Source organism: Drosophila obscura, unplaced genomic scaffold, assembly GCF_018151105.1.
Source record: "Drosophila obscura isolate BZ-5 IFL unplaced genomic scaffold, ASM1815110v1 contig_179, whole genome shotgun sequence".
Classification (NCBI taxonomy): domain Eukaryota; kingdom Metazoa; phylum Arthropoda; class Insecta; order Diptera; family Drosophilidae; genus Drosophila; species Drosophila obscura.
In genome coordinates, this window is record NW_024542766.1 from 6,546,424 (window position 1) to 6,563,240 (window position 16,817).

A 16,817-nucleotide genomic window follows, 5' to 3' on the forward strand; every position below is an offset into this window, starting at 1 on the left:
TGCATTTGTAGGTTTAGCATTTAACATTTAACATTTAGAATGGCAAGTGTAAATATTTAACTATAGTTTAACCTGTTAGCTAAGACATAGGACATAGGACTTAGTGCTTATACTAAGAGGGATTTGTGGGCCAAGCACTGACATCTGTTGTGGCCACAAATCCTAGTGTATCACTTCGCTTAGTATAATGCTAACAATCCCAAATCAATCAATGGAGTCTATAGCTTAGTGCTTTAGTCCCGCAACTAAAGCGTCGATAAGTCGTTAGAATCTGATTAACATTCATGTGCGAGTAGAAACCAAAAGATATTGTAATAATAAGTCTCGACAACTGTATGTAAAACTCAAACCAGAAACTGTTTCCATGTCACCATTCATTTGGCGGAGAGGTGCTGCCCGTTCTTATCGCCCGGGGGCTTAAGCATCCGGCTCTTGTGCATTTTAATTGCATTTAAATCAAGTTAAACACGTGAACGATGATGGCAAATGGCCATATAAATGGGCTCACAATTAATGCGGCCAGCCACGCAATTTGTATGGCACCGAGTCTCTCAGTCTCTCTCCGTTCCGTTTCGTTCCGTTCCGTTCCGGCTTTTGGTGCCGGCTTACGGTTGAATGATTTATGCGGCGTATGCGTAATTTTCATGGCAATAAGCTTTTGTTTTTTAAATGAGCTTACTTTACATAATGACCAAAAGGATTTAAAAGAGTAAAACCTTCACGAGGATTTTGGCAAATGAGATGAGTGGCCCGCCGGCCACCCAATACCTCTACGCATTATCGAGAGACCCTTACGACTTCAGGGTCAGGGTCAGCGACGAGTCCCTAATTTACTAAACAAAAAAAAAAAGGTCACCTTTTTAGGGGCCAAATTAAAAATCAACAAATTTGCGAAATCAAATCCAATTTGTTGCATCCTAAAATAATAACTCTGCCAGCTCTGGCTCAGGCTCGGGCTCGGGCTTTGGGTCCCAAATTATCCGTTTAGAAGGATACATTAGATGGAGGATGCTTGCACACGAAAAAGGACTCGGATAGCCGTGATTTTGGGTTTATTTTTGTCTAGTAGACCCACTCACAGTCCGTGCACACTTTATAGAGAGAGAGAGAGCTTAAAGCTGAATTTTGTATCTGAAATGCATTGCCAGGCTCATGAAAAATGCAAACTTTGTCCAGTTCCGGGAATTGCCATGAGGCGAAATGGGACGATGGGACGATGAGCAAACGGAAACGGATATGCTAAACAGGCTCAGAGCCAGACTGCCCAGCATAATAACTTAAGCACTTTATAAGTCGAATTGTAGATTTTTCGAGTCAAGCAAAATGTTTTTGCTTTTGCTTTTCGGCTGCATCCGAGTGAGTTCTGCACAAAACAAGATAACTGAATGGTAGTAACAGGAATGGGGGGCAGACATGCATATGTATATGTATGCAAGTGAAATCTGCTTGCAATCGGACATCCTGTAGTGGATGCTGTGTGCCTGGTACTTTTGCTGCTTTCTAGTTGGCCACATGACCAAAGTGACCAACAGAGTTGACCCCAGACCCCAGGGGTGGTGAAGGAGGAAAATCACACTAACCTTTTGGAGTGTGATTTACCTCCCCTTTACCTTCACTCTTCATTTGAGTTCAAATAGAAATTTGGAAAAATTGGAAAGGAAAAAATGACTTACCAGGCAAACAGAAATCTGCAAAAAGTCGATCCATCATGCTGGAGTTTATGTGTATGCCAGAATTTATCTTGTCTTTTGTGGGGTGAAAATGCAACCACTCTTTGCCATGGGTAAACTGAAAAGTTTTCTTCAAGTTTCATTTGTCTTTTGCATTACACTTAATATATTTCATTCAAATTAATTTCGAGAGCACACACACACACTCACAGAGAGAGAGAGAGAGTGCCAGCCAGCGCCACAGTCAAAGTTTCCCACTGCTGTCGGCAGTTGTCTAATTCCAAGTTGTTCTGTCAAATAGCAGGCCACTTGTTGGAAAGCCCGGCACTTAACTTTTCGCATTGTGCCTGGCAGTGGCCCAAGTCCTGGCAAACTTATCTAAATGGCTGCGATAGAATCAAAGTAAGAGTGCATACATACATACATATGTATATGTATATCAGTCAAGATGCTGAAAACATGGCTGTCCGCAGCACAGATTGAAACTAAATGTGGGAAAAATAAAGATCCCGATTTTTAACGGTGAAAATTGCATAAAATTCTGTTGTGGCATTCTTTCAGGCTGAATAAAGAATTTTGATACAAAATTTAAAATATAGTTAAGAGGAGCGTAAGTATTTTTATAAAAATTATGGCACTATTTCAGGTTAAGAGGTAAGTATTTAGACACTTTCTAGCTTAGAGGTAAGTATTTTGATCAAAATTATGGCATACCAGCTGAGCTGAGAACAGCTTGAGCAACATTTACTGGCTGTAAGCCATCGAGGATACTCTCCCGATCACGAGAAAGTGTGATCAGACGACAAATTACTCGACGCAGCGAACTGGCAGCAGCGATGCTCGCGCATTTTTTAAACCCAGATATATAAAAAAACACTGCCTACTTTTGGGGCTGGAAGTTTTAAAAAAAAGTATGGCATACTTGTAGGCTGGTCTATTCGGCCAATATATTACAAAATTGCATGTAGAAGGCGAATCCTTTTAGTCCTGAAGTCCTTGATGGTTTTAAAAATTAGGTGAGACCCTTCCGCTCACGTGGACATGCGTCACGTCTGGATCGGTTGAGAAATGGCGGAGTTATAAAAATTTAATCCTTAGTCCTTGATGTCCTTGATGCGAAACTGATTGCACACGATCGGGGGGTTTATCCGGATCACGAAAAGGTGTGGCCTGACCAAATCGGTCGACTAACAGCCGAGATATAGCGTCACAAAAAAATACTGGTTTTTTCTTTCTGCCGCTATATCTCGGCCAAATAGGGGCAAATCCTTGAAGGACCTACTTTTTCAGGATCCTGAGGATCCATACTGTCGATCCCCATCCAATAAAAGGACATCGGAGGAATACTGGTTTTCGCAAAAAGCATGATGTAACCATCATCATTTTCGCGAAAACCAGTATTTGCCTAATGTCCTTTTTTTTGATGCCAATCGATGAAATGGGTTGTCCTGATTACAAAAAGACATGCCACGCCCAGATCTGCCCCTATTTGGCGGAGATATAGCTTGATTAAAAAAAACCAGTATTTTAAATATTTGGCAGCCAAAACTTTGGGACGCTATATCTCGGACAATTGTGCTCTGATCGGGGCAGGACTTACCTCTCCAGAATCCTTAGGATCCATTCTGTCCATCGGCTATAGTTTTTCCCCGATCAGATGGAGGCGTGGCCCACCCTGATCAAACTGAAAATGGCGAAGCAATAACGGATTTTTAGCGGTTCCAAAGCAATATCCTTATTATCCTTGATGTCAAACGATAGAGGACTTTAACCCGATCACGAGAAGGCGTGACACGCCCAGATCGGACAGGAAATGGCTGAGTTATACGCATTTTAAAAAACGATATAAATTGCTGCCAGTTTCGTATCGGCCAGCTTTTGACCTGATGTAAAAAAGAAAAACCAGCTACCTTCTGCTGATTTCTGTTCGCCTGGTACTCGGTCTGAAAATTTTCTAGTTTTCGGTCATTTGAGCCTAAAAATTTCAAACAATTAGTTCCATGATTGGCCGTCGGAGATTTGGGGCGCCACTGTGCAACAACAAAATTTTTATTTGCACAGTGGCGCTCCCGTTTTTGAACGCCGATTTCTGGAACTACCATACTTTAGTTCCAGCAGTGGCCGTTGGTGATCATGGGGGCGCCACTGTGCAACAAAAATTGTATTTGCACCGTAGCGCCCCTAATGATGAACGGTGGTTTCTGGAACTACCATACTTTAGTTCCAGCATTGGCCATCAGCGCTGTTGGGGGCGCCACTGAGGAACCGAAAATCAATTTTGCACAGTAACGCCCCCATTATAAGTGACGGTCACTGCTGGAACTAACTTTTTTTTTTCATATCCGATTCATGTCCGATCAGGTCCAAAACATGTCCGATTCATGTCCAACACATGTCCGATCATGTCCAAAACATGTCCGATTCATGTCCGATCATGCCCAAATCATGTCCGATTCATGTCCAACACATGTCCGATCATGTCCAAAACATGTCCGATTCATGTCCGATTTATGTTCCTTGCATGTCCGATCATGTCCAAAACATGTCCGATTCATGTCCAAACATGTCCGATTCATGTATAGAACATGTCCGATTTGGGCGAGCCACACCTTTTCGTGATCAAGAGAATCTCCCGGATCGTTTGCAATCAGTTTCGCATCAAGGGTTAAGGATATAATTTTTATAACTCTGCCATTTGGCAACCGATCAGACGTGATAAGTGATCGTGAGCTGGGGGGTCCCATAAACGACCTCAGGGCTTTTTAGCAAAGCCAGGCCCATAAGTATGCAGTTGTTTATTAATAGTTCTGATATTCCTTTCAGGACATGTCCTTCTCGTGATCGCGAGAATGTCCCCGATCGTTTTCGACTGCAATTTGACTAGATTGGCTTCAACGATAATTAGGATATGGCCTTTTTAATGTTATATGTAAGTCGCTGTGACTATTTGTACAGCCACACAGCTTATGTAGAGCAATGCGTGTGCTGAGCGAGGACCTTTATTTTTTATCCAATAGCGTCAGATCACCAAAATACTTACTTTTCCAGGATCGTGAGCATCCAGAATTCCCATCGGCATACGAAGCAATGCAACATACTTACTTTTATGCTCAACAAGTTCGTCATATGGAACGAAAATCTAGAGTAATCTAAGCAAAGCCGCTTTTTGTAACTCTTTCAACTAATTGCCATAAGCCGTTGGGTATATTTGTACACGCTTTTCCGCATCTACCGGCAAAAACGTTTGTTTTTACACAACTAATCGGCTTAGGGGACAATCTGCCCACATCCACATTCACTCCAGTCCAGTCCAGCTCGTGAGTGGGTGCACACCCACTGCTCGCACCCACTTGCCTCCTGTCATTTTGTCCTTTCGTCCTTGGCGACTTTATTGCAATAGATTTCGTTGAGTGGCGCCATTTTTTTAGTTGAATGATTCGTAATACCGGCTGCCCCGCAGGCTGCCATTGTGTCAATGGCTGGAAATTAATTTCCATTTTCCCCATTCCCCCATTCCTTTGGAGCGACAGTTTATGAAGTATTGGCTCATCCCCTGCATTCAAGCGTCCCCGTTCTAATGGCATATTCAAATAGCAAGTTTTGTTTTAATAAATTAAGCTGCCTGGCATTTTAATTAAAAGTCCTTTGCATAACGGCAGAAAGAGTTGCCTGGCTTCTGTTCTGGTCCTGCGTGGGCCAAAGTCTGGCTAATTAGTATACTTTGCTTTCATGCTGTAAAAGTACATTTTGGAAATGAAAAGATTGATGTAACAGAAGGCAGCCCCTTGGACCACACATACATATGTGTGTTGCTGCAAAAGTCTCACAAATTATACAGCTCCTGTCCATAAACTTACCTTTACTTACCTATATGTGTGTACCTACTCATGTGGCCATAGCCTGCTTCAGATTGAATTAAACCACAGGAGAGGCAACAACTAATTCTGGCCACTGAGAAAATAAACCAATTTTCATCTCACATTGCCACCCAAGGGAGCTGCCTCCTCTCTGCCATCCGTTCAAAAATGTGTGCCCTTTAATTTTCAGTCGAAAACAAACAAACATCTGGTGCTCCTACAACACTCATACGCACTGGGGTACACACATCCCAAGCACTTTTCCAATTGGGAAAACGTAAGGATTTATTCCCCCAGTCTGGCTGAGATTTTGTCGGCTTTCTCTTGATATCTGCTGGCCTGGTACTTGCATTTTTATATACTTTTTATTTTTTCCAACAAGTTTTGCTTAAAAATACACTGAAGTGGGGTATTTGTATTTTTATTTTAAGTTTGCAGACATATTTTCAACGATTCGTTATTTCCGAACTGTCAGGAGAGCTGGCTTGAAATACACTTTCGATTATATTTTTATTTACCTTATTGCAATATTTTGTGGCATTTGTAGCAACTATTACTCGCAACTGCTTCAAGGAAAGTCTACCTCTGACTTTTCTGATTGCCTGGCACAAAGATTTGTTCAAAAAAATGGCTAAAAACCAATTAAATATAAAAAATAATTGGGTTGCATTTCTTTTTCTAGCAACTTGCCGGGCCAGTTGAATTTCATAGCATACCAGGCGCTCCGAAAACAAAGAAGCAAAAGAAGTTCTCTGGTGAATTTCTGTAGTTTGTATGGCCTTCTATACATAGCTCCGGCCCCATCCTACACATTTTGATTGGTCGAAGAGTTGGCACGTGGCAAATGCAAATTCAAAAAAGATTTCTCACAAATTGACAACTGAAATAACAGGAATATGAACAATGTTGGATTTATGCGTAGGAAACCTTTTAACGAATTAAGTCTTCGTATTTTTACAATGGATTTTCCTGGCTAAATAAATTGCTGTTTTAATTGGAATTCAGTAATTTACTAACTGGCAAAAAAAGAAGAGCTTAAACGATTTATCTCAGCTGTCAGATCCTTTGCCCACTTTAAATGTATTTTTTATGCTGTTGCTGGCTTGCTTAATAAGTATAATTAACAGGAAATATAGGGATTCCAATGATTCTTATCCTGCAGCGGACAGAAGGTCGACTGCCAATACGAGCTGAGACCACATTTGATGTACAGTCCGATTTGAATGATTTGTTGACTCCACTGAAAGAAAAAAGGAAATTGTTAGGACTGCGTTAATAAAGACTTAAACTAGAGCTGACCAGATACACTGCAAAATTTGTTGTTTGAATTTATTGTTGCGTCGCTGAATGGGCTGCAAACACATGGGAAATGCATAAATCATGGAGTCTTATCTTCGGGGCCATTCCTTATCCGGGTGGTTCGGCGGGACGTCCATGATTTATGTCAATCCTTAGTCTCTGAAGTTGCTCTTAATTATGAGCAATCTCTCTGGCACTCTCCAATGACTCACTCAAAGTGGAGCTGCCGCCCGTTTCGGGGCTTCTTGTTGCGGAACGGCGCTACTTGACACAGTTTATGGATCGCCCTTTGCATCACAAAGGAAGACCCGCGATAAAGGGTCACAGAATGGCAAAAAAAAAAACGAAAAAGGAAAAGATACGGCCATAGCAAACAACGAGATTCAAGAGATTTTGCAGGGATTTTTTTGATTTTTAATTTGCGCCAACGTCAGACAATCCTGGTAATTGAGTTTCGGGCCAAAGGGCTCTCGTGAATTTATTGCAGCAGTTTTCCAGTCACCTTATGACAGCCTCGAGGGAGAGTACGACTGCGAGTACGAGTACAGAATGCTGCGCTTAGCACAAAAATTCGACCAACAATTCGAAGTACGCACATATATTTTTAATGCACTTTATTCCATTCTTCTCTTTTTGTTTAGTGCGGTGCGGTGCGGTGCGGTGCGGTCCGGTATTTCTTTTTGGCAGCCGCAACGAAGCGTGTTCTCCGGCTGACCATAAAACCACTGTCATCAGATATCGCAAGTCAGGGATATAAATAGGAAATGCAGAAATTGCAAACGCAATTGCAACTTGCAATTTGTGTCACGGTTCTTCCTGCAAATTGCAAGAAATGATTGTGCTGGGAATGGAATTCATCCAGCCGGTTAAATCTATTTAATGTATCTGATTGATTGTTGCAGCATGACAAATGGATAGAGCTAAATGGTTAAGCTAACAAGTAAACCTGCAAAACATTATAAATTATTACCCCAAATTATATTAATTATTAAGTTTATTCTTCATATTAAATGACATTAAAAATAAGAGCTTACACTAAAAACTTGACAAGTTGAGACAGAGAGAGAGAGAGAGTTAAGCGAGTAGGCTTACTCGCACTCGAAGACTATCCGTTATTCGGTTTGTTCTGCTGTTTATTTTAGCTTTAAAAAATGGCTTACTTACGTATCGTTAATACAACTCGATAATGGCTAAATTCTACGCTGGGCTCTGCGGGCTGTACCCGTTCGTTTTTAATTGCCAATGCAATCCAAGCAATAGGCTTCTCAGAAAATCACAATGAAATTATAGCTAGCTAAGGACTGAACGGACTAGAAGTGGCTAGAAGGTGGCGGTCCTGGGATGGGTTGCGGTTGCGGTTGCGGTTGCTGCTGCTGTTGAGTTCTACGAGCGTCGGCCGAAGAGCTTGAGGGGCGTCTTCCAGCAGCTTGGCCATCATAGCTGCTCGTTGCCAATGTGCGTGGTGTCCGTGGGCAGAGAGTGGGTCTGAGGGGGAGGAGAGAGTGTGTGTGCCGTGCCAGCCCGCTTATAGCGGATCATTGGGTGTATTATTGCCATGGAAAACACTTACCTGCAGCGCCTTGCGCTTGTGGTGCATCGACGAGTTCGAGGAGCCCTTGCCCTTGCCCTTCTTCCACGAGCAGAGGAGCAGCTCCTTCATGCCCTTGCGAAAATTGCGACTGAGGAAGGCGTAGAGCAGGGGATTCACGCCCGAATTGAAGTACGTGACCAGAAAGGTGAGTGGCGTTAGCAGCGCATTAAAATTGGAATCACCGCGATACGAACGTGACCTGCAAAGGCATAAACATGGAAATAACTATCTATCCAAACATAGACGCACAATATACAAAGTGCCATGCCATATGTAAATGAGCATCTGTTGGTTTGGTTTGGGTTGGGGTGGGGTGCATTCCCGCTACCGAAAAACAACCAATCCAATGCATTAAATTAAACCCAGCGGCTGGCACCCACCACACGAAAACAGACCACACTTTGCGGTCTGACCCCAAAGTAGATTGGAATCCCCGAATATCCAAACTTTGCTGCTTACATTCGCTACGGGTAATGGGAAAATAACTTTTGCCTCACAAATATTCCACTCGCTGGAGTTTGTACTTTCAAATTCATGGGCAAAACTCCTTTGGCGATGGGCTCTACTACCTACTCCCACTGGGACATCCATTAATTATACACCAGCAAGAAGACTGTCACAGAGTCTGCTATATATTTAATTATAAATCCACTTAGCGCGTAGGATTAAATAACCAACGCACCAAAGAAGGAAATAGATATCTTAAATCTAGTCAGGAAATATTCATTCAGCTGTTACACGGCTTAATATCCGACTCGTACACCTCTGCTGGCTGCTGGGTGCTGGCTGCTGTCTGCTGGCCAGGTGATTAAGCTGCTCCTGTTGTTTGCAGGCCAAGGGACATGAGCCAAGGGCAGGGCAGGGCAGAGGGCAGCCAAGAACTTGCCTAATGTACCAAGGAATTTGGCCAAAAGCAAAGTTTTTCGCCGCCTTCAACTACGCAGCATAAACTTTGTCCCAAAAACTTTTTTGACATGTTCCGCAATATTTAAAGCAGCAGAAGTAAAAATTCGTGTACTTCTCTCTGTTTTTACCCTGTACTTTTGAGGGTATATATTTAATCAGAGATGGATTTATTCTGTGCATCTAATATTGTCTGCTAGTTAGATAATTTCCGGTGAGAAATCGCTGTGATATTTCGAATTTTATGACCACCTATCGGTCATAAATAAATGTAAAAATTGTGTCCGAATGTTGCATAGACTTTTCAAGCATTTCATTTAATTGAATATGCAAATAAATAGAAGACTTTGGGGGTGCAGCATAGTCGACAGCAGCTCGACTATAACTGAACCACTCTTTCACTTGTTTTGTAGCTTTGGTCGGGGCGAAAAACTTTGAGCCAACTGTCAAAATGTTTTGCAGTTGTTGTCCGCTGACAATTTGCGTTGCACTTGCAAGTGGCACAAGTCCACAAAGACAGGAGGGGAGGACTGCCTGCTGCTGGAGAGGAGACTGCTGGTTCTGGTGGCTTGGACATCTGATTGGGGCACTTGAGCAGAGTCCTTCGCTTTGTTGTCGCCACTGCTCCTTGAGTCTTGAAGTGGCTTCTGACCAAATTTAAATGCTCCCTCCGAATCGGGGCCAACATATTTATAAAGTGTGCATCACGGGATGTCCCGAGACCAGGCGCGCCGCGCCATGGGGTGTCGAATGCCCCGGGAATGCCCCTGGATCCCTGGATCCATCTAATGAGGCGACAGTTGGCAACTGCTGGCAGTTGTTATCGCTATCACCCAACTGGCCGGCCTTCAGTGTCATCGCTGTCATCACTGGTGTCCCTAAGTGCTTTCTGGGCTAATAATGAACACGTGCCAGCAGGCACAGAAGGACGCAGGACTAAGCGGAGAAAGTAAACCAATTGTCAGCGCGTGGCAGTTACCACGGCATGGGAAGGGAAGGCACTCGCAACATGATACCGGAATGTGTCCGTTTTGACAAGTACATGATGGGACCATCAGAATGGATGGGGATATCTAAATTTAGAGGTACCCAAAGGAGTTGGAATCGGTGGTTTTTCAATTACTAGCATTTGATTTATTGCCAGGAAGCTCCTGGAAGCGCAGACGCTCGCTCTGGTATGCCAGCTATTTATCTTGGTTGGGCTGTCAGCCACTAAGAGTTTTCCAATTATAATTAAAGTATTTTATCTCGAGATCTACAACGTTGCACGTTTGAGAGGTGCCAAAAAGGGAAAAGCATTTTTATCTCCGAGTAAATTTCGTGCTTTTATTCTGTGATTTTCGGCCAACAATTAAGCGAACGAATTACGGAAAGATTTTTGTACTGGCACAAGAATAATTGAGATTTATAGCTAATACTTAGAGAACTGCATAAATCACAGAAGTAAGTGAATCTTTTTGGCGCGGTTGAAGTTTAAGTAAATCATATATTTAATGCAGAAAAAATACTCTATACGTCTGGCAGCTGACACTATTAAGAACATATATCGGACTTAATAAAAAAAAAATAAATAAATACGAATTTAATCCACATGAAGAAACTACTCAAAGTAGGTAAAAATAATCCATTTAAGGAGACTATTAAATGGAATAAATCGTCAAAACTTAGGGAACAGTTCCTCAGTCAGGAGTCGTTATTGTCGAACAGTCTGTCGAACAGTCTGCGCAGTGAAGTGGATATCCTGTCAGGTTAAGGATGTTGTCAATAGGCTTTTAAACAGAATATTAAAACAGCAGCTCAGATTGGCAGCAGTCAGACATTGAAATTAATTCGTGCACATTTCGAGAGCACATAATTCGCACTTTTTTGTGGCCCACTGTGTTCAGGAACTTTATTTATTGTTGGGATAATATTTATTTCTATAACCCTGACCACAGGCCCACTAAATCATGTCTTGACATAATTGCTTACTTGTTTGCCATATCCATTTTAATTTCCTTAAAGACTTGGCACTTGATATTGGACGTGAATGTAAATGTGAATGTAGACGTGGACTTGTGTGCGAACTTGTACGTGGATGTAAACACTCCAATGTTTGGTTGTGAAATGTTTACCTTTCGTGGAGAGGAGACCGCAGCACTGCCACCTGCTTGGACAGCTGTCACGAGCTGTTCGACATTGAACCTTCTCACTCAACTGTCCGTTAACTGTCACATAATGGCCAAGTTAAGGCAAGCAGCAAGCAGCAAGCAATTCCCACTCAACCGGACACACAAAAGCAAACGGAAAAGCACAAAAAATCACCAGAGAGTTGACTCCAGAATGCCACATTGAATTAAAAGAATTTTTGAAACCCACTGTCAATTTGTTATGAAGCTATTTGTCCTACACGTACAAGCCGAATGGGAACGCGAATCCATTCGAATGAATGGACGTGGATGTGCTCTCCTACAGTTGGCCAATTTATAGCAAAAGAATTCTTCATTCTGTCGGTTTTTCTCTCGCTCATTGTAATTGTTGCTAATGGAATTTGTTGACATTTCCAGACAATTCACAAAAAAAAAAGGAGCGCATAATTAAGGAGAGTGCATGTGAAGGTAGTTTTTGGGAATGCTTAATATGATTTAATCGTAAGTTAAGCACAAAAATATAGAAATGTGAACTCTTTGGAAGTCTGCGTAAAGTCCCAGTAATTTCTTGAACCGAGAAAATGGTTCCCTAAGAAGCTTCTCGGCTCAGCATTACCCGCTTAAATTTACATTATTAATTTTTTTCTAAAGGAGTAATTATCTCTGTCTCGCTCTCTCTCTGCCTTTCCGCCTGAGCGCCACGTCCGTCAGCAAACAGCATGGCCAGCACACCCAGATCGTTTTTATGGAAAAGAAAACACAATCCTGGTCCCTAAAGTGTGCTCCACCCACGCTAAAAAACGCCCACTTCTCAATGCCCGGAACGAAATTGAAGCCCCAAGCTAAAAGGAAGTTGAAGCTGAAGGAACGTCTGGCGTGGCTATCGTTGTATAAACGGAGTGGAAAAGGTCTTAGGGTTTTCCTACTGGAATGGAAGAGGGATTTGTGGAAATGAAAGTGTTGTGAAATCGATTAAGCCCACGGAAATTAGCAAATGCGTAACAGGCAGCCAGCCAATGGGATGGGGGGATGCGCATTACCCTGCGCTCGCTCCAACGGAACCAATGGAGCGACTTAATTGTTTACCAGCCATAGTCCGAACCCTTCAGGGGCTTATCTGCGCACATCCAGATGTTAATTTCCCCTGTCTATCGGCAGCCATAGATTGTACCCGTATTGTGCGTATGCAAATGCAAATAACAAGTAGAAATAATTCTACACTCGAAAACAACGAATAAAGGACACCCCAAGCTACTTAAAATTTTACACAAATTGAATCGATTGGAACTGAGAATTAAATTGATTAACTAAAAGTCGCCCGTGTTGTGGATATCTTTTCGGAGACTACAGCTCTCTTCCGTGGTAGCACAATATACCCAAGTGTGTTCCCTGCTGCAATCGCAGGGTATTCAGTTTGTTTACACTCACTCAAGGTGGATTTATGATGGGATGGATGGGCCGGGTGCATGGCAGTGTAAAGTGAGTGGAATGATAACTGGAATGGGGGGGGGGCTGACTACGACGACAATACTCACCAATACTGCCACATTTTGCGAGCATGATACGGCAGATTGCAGAGGGCAAATGTCAGCACAAATATTATCAGCATACGGACGACGCCACGGCGGGCGCGCAGGACATTGCTCGAGGAGTGCGACATGTGTGTGGCACCAGTCATGCCCATGCCCATGCCGCTGCCCCCGCCATTGCCCTGTCGCTGATGATGCGGATGATGATAGAAGCTCGTCTTGCGACAGGCGCTGACAATCGGTCGATCGGCCTCCAGAGATACCTGACAATGGAAACCGAACGAAATGGCATTAGGGCATTATTACTCGTATAAAAATAAGCCGCATTGAACCCATTGGCTAACCCATTGATAGGTAGGCAGTTGGTTGAGCGGATTACCTACCTGGCAATTATCAAGCTAATTTGTGGTGGTGTTTTGTGTGGTGATTTTGGTTGTATTTTGGTGGGTTAGTAGAGTGGGAGGAACCAAACGGAAAACGCACAGAGATAGAGAGAAGAGTTAAAAATAAAAGAATAGTTAAAGACAGAAACGGGGATTAATAAACTCATTTCTTTTGGTATTTATTTGGTGGTGTTTGTTTCAGTAATATTTCCCATACAAATCTGTTGGTAAGCCAGTCTAAAAGTTTTCCTCCATCGAACAAATAAACTGTAAACTGTCAGACCTGTAAGCCAGATCGATTGCACTATTTGCCAAGTTTGCCGAGCTTGTGAAGTTTGCCGCGTAATCATTTCTATATTTTGTTTTGTCTTGCAGTTGGGGCTGGCGGGCTAAGTAATTCAACCTGCAAGTGAGTGCCCGTCTAAGCTCCTGTCGGCCACTCACAAGTAGCAAGTAGCAAGCAGCAGACTTGCAGAAAATAAAGTATACGCCAGGTGTGCCTTGCTCCAGGCACCACAAATGATGGCAAAACATTTCGCTTTTCTCAACTTTTGTCCTGCTCTGACTGGGTGTAGATGGTTGGTGGTTTATTTCAGCCTTTACCCACGGGACAACTGTCAAACGAACTGCCGCGTTTATGGACAGGCGATAGTCCTAATGGCCACTGACACCTGCTGCAACTTGCCCGAATGAAATTTTCGCTAAAAGTTTATACAATTGACATATCTGTACACTATATTTCTACGACTTTAAGGCACGCATAAAAGGCTGCTCTTCGGCAGGCACATTTAAAGCTCCTCTGGCCATCCCAGCAGGCAATTAAGCGACAAAGCTCTCTCCCTTTTCCTATTTTTTTTTTGCATATTTTCTACCCCCTTTTTTTTGCATATTTTCCCTTTACTTGTTTGACATTCTGTTCTTCTCTTGTACTCTTTTTTTTGTATCTTTGGGAGCATTGTTTTCGCTCAACTGCGATGATAAAAACTCACCTGGCTCTCGGTGATGCTGACGCCGCGCTTCTCGTATTTACTGCTCTGTTTACGTGACAAGGACGTGGTGCTGCTGCTGCCGGAAGCAAGTGACGCACCACCGCCGCCACTCATTCCCACAGCCATTCCCACAGCCACTCCTGTTGCCGGTCCTGAACCCACCGTGGACGCCGCTGACGCCGCAGCTGATGGCAGCTGGTGATGATGATGCGCGTGGATGTGGTGATGCTGATGATGATGGTGGTACATGCTATTGTGCATGCCCATGCTATTGTCCTGACCAGAGGGATGATGCTGCTGCTGCTGCTGCTGTTGCTGCTGAACCACATGCGGTGTCAATCCACGAGAGCTGCGCCACAAGGCGATGGCAATTTTGCTGTACAACACCTGGGAGCACAGCAGCATAGACGATTATCGATTAGTAATTAAAAAAACAACATTATAAGAATTTAAAAATGAATTATTTGGTGATCTGATCTTTACACCTGTGTCCCATGTCCACTTATGTCCACTCACCGTCATCACTAGCAGCGGCATCACATACAGCAGCACAAAGTTAATCATGTCCAGCAACTTGGAGTTGAACATCTCACGATCCAGCACACAGATCTCCTCCGTCTGCCCGTCCTGTGTGTGCACATTCTTGATGGTCTTGCTGAAGACAAACTTGGGCGTTGAGTAGACGGCCGATGTGATCCAAACAGTGACAATGACCATCTGCAAGACACACACATTCACATTGTTTGCTGTTTAAAACTGTTAAAACTGTTAAGACACGCAAGCAATTTGTTAAATGCCGAATAAACACACACAAAAATTTGCATGCAAATGGCTGGTCGCCAGCCATTTGGTTGTCTTCATGTCCGTTGTTGTTTAATTAGGGGCCATCACCATTAACAAAACGCATTTTTAGTTTGCCAAATTGTTTCATTTGCCTAACAATGTGTGGCAGACCACGCCCACACCCCCCACGCAGTGTGGGTTCTGCTGGTTGGTTGGCTTCTGGGGCAAAACTTTCTGTCAGCCACAAAGTTTTTGCCCATGGCTTATTAAGCCTTTTGGGTCTTCTTTGGTCGCATAATTTTTGGCTGGTGTTTGTTCCTTTTTTTTTTTTGGTGTTGTTTGTTGGCGTTCGTTCGTTCGCTTTAATAAGTTTCATTAGCTTGCAAATTGGGGTCAAAATGAGTTACCAAAAGTTGTGGGGAAAAATGGTAGAGAAAATTTGATGAACAGCAAGCAAAAGAAAAGTTTGAATAAAGTCTACAAATTAAAAGGCTCTGAGGGTCTGCCCGGCTAATAAATGAAGTAGCGAAAGAGTATAAATAGATCGAACAAACAATATAAACAGATATAAATTCATATGCCATGTGAAATTTAACACTGTTTTCTTTGGGGCTCTTTTTGCTTTGTTTTCGTTTTCCACCTTTGTCCATCATTGACAGAGTGCCGCCCATTAAATGTTCATTGACGTGCCGCGAACTACATAGTATCGTGCCAGCAATCGCTTGCTTTCCATCCTATTGTTGTCTAGCCGTCAGATCGAATAATATCCAAAAGGGAAATGGCAACTATAACTCACCCTCAGACGTGCCGCAGTCAGGATCTGCTTGCAGGTTATGGGATGCACAATGGCAAAGTAGCGTTCCATACAGATGACGACCAGAATGAAAATCGATGCCGTGTAGCTGAGGGAGTGCACAAACTGGTACATGCGGCACAGGAACTCGCCAAAGACCCAGCTGGAAAGACACAAAAACCATACTAGTTACTCGTTGAATATAAGTAATTATTTATGGCCAGAAAGTGGCTCCTTTTAAAGGGGCTTCCTTCCGCCTGGGGCCCGGGACCGGCAACTTTAAGGCACGCTGAGACATAAAATTTTATGGACACGCCCACGAAACTAATGCGACATTAAAGGTGTCGTTAGTATTTTATGTGGCGAAAAGAAATTCTCTTTTTTTCTTTTCTTTTCTCTCCTTTTTCCTTTTATACTCGTATTATTCTATGGCTAAAATTACATTAAATGTGGACGAATGGCGGGTTGGTGGGGGCTTGGATCATTGTATTTGGGGGATTAGCACGTAATTCTATTTGCGGGGCGTTTGGATTTCCACGACAAGGTGAAAAGTGGGTTCTAATAAGGGGAAATTGTGATGCTTTTGTGGTTTGATTGCCGCGTAGCGTTCGCTGCTCTGTTCTACAGTATTAAAAATGATTGCCATTGCCCTGTTGCTGCCAGGTGAGTCCAATGGCATTTGTCGCCACATAATTTTGTGCTCTAAAAAATATGGGTTGCCTGGCAATAAAATGTCTACATGAGATGCTTTTCAACAGAAGCACAGACAGTCCCTAATTGAGAACCATCAGAGGGTATGAAGGGTATGGTTATGGGTATGTACACATAACTGGCACATAACTTTACAGACTAGACAATCTTTATATATTTACATAATTTTTGCCCTAATCT

The 16,817-nt window shown here is 42.9% G+C and overlaps 1 protein-coding gene across 6 annotated transcripts in view; it reads right to left on the reverse strand.

The window, feature by feature from the left end:
* Positions 1 to 7,816: 7,816 nt before the first annotated feature.
* The window catches only part of LOC111076282 (trissin receptor), a 53,187-nt gene continuing 44,186 nt past the window's right edge, over positions 7,817 to 16,817 (reverse strand). For 3 of the 6 annotated variants that reach the window (XM_022370015.2, XM_022370013.2, XM_022370014.2), the window contains exons 5-11: positions 15,930 to 16,089; positions 14,867 to 15,067; positions 14,351 to 14,737; positions 13,362 to 13,376; positions 12,985 to 13,241; positions 8,397 to 8,616; positions 7,818 to 8,311 (exon numbers count right to left, since the gene is read on the reverse strand). In XM_022370015.2, coding sequence (XP_022225707.2) covers positions 8,261 to 8,311; positions 8,397 to 8,616; positions 12,985 to 13,241; positions 13,362 to 13,376; positions 14,351 to 14,737; positions 14,867 to 15,067; positions 15,930 to 16,089 — 1,291 coding nt within the window. In that variant the 3' untranslated portion in view covers positions 7,818 to 8,260. Of the gene's footprint in view, positions 8,312 to 8,396; positions 8,617 to 12,984; positions 13,242 to 13,361; positions 13,377 to 14,350; positions 14,738 to 14,866; positions 15,068 to 15,929; positions 16,090 to 16,817 lie in introns of all 6 variants that reach the window. The other 3 variants (XM_022370016.2, XM_022370018.2, XM_022370017.2) reach the window with 2 other exon arrangements.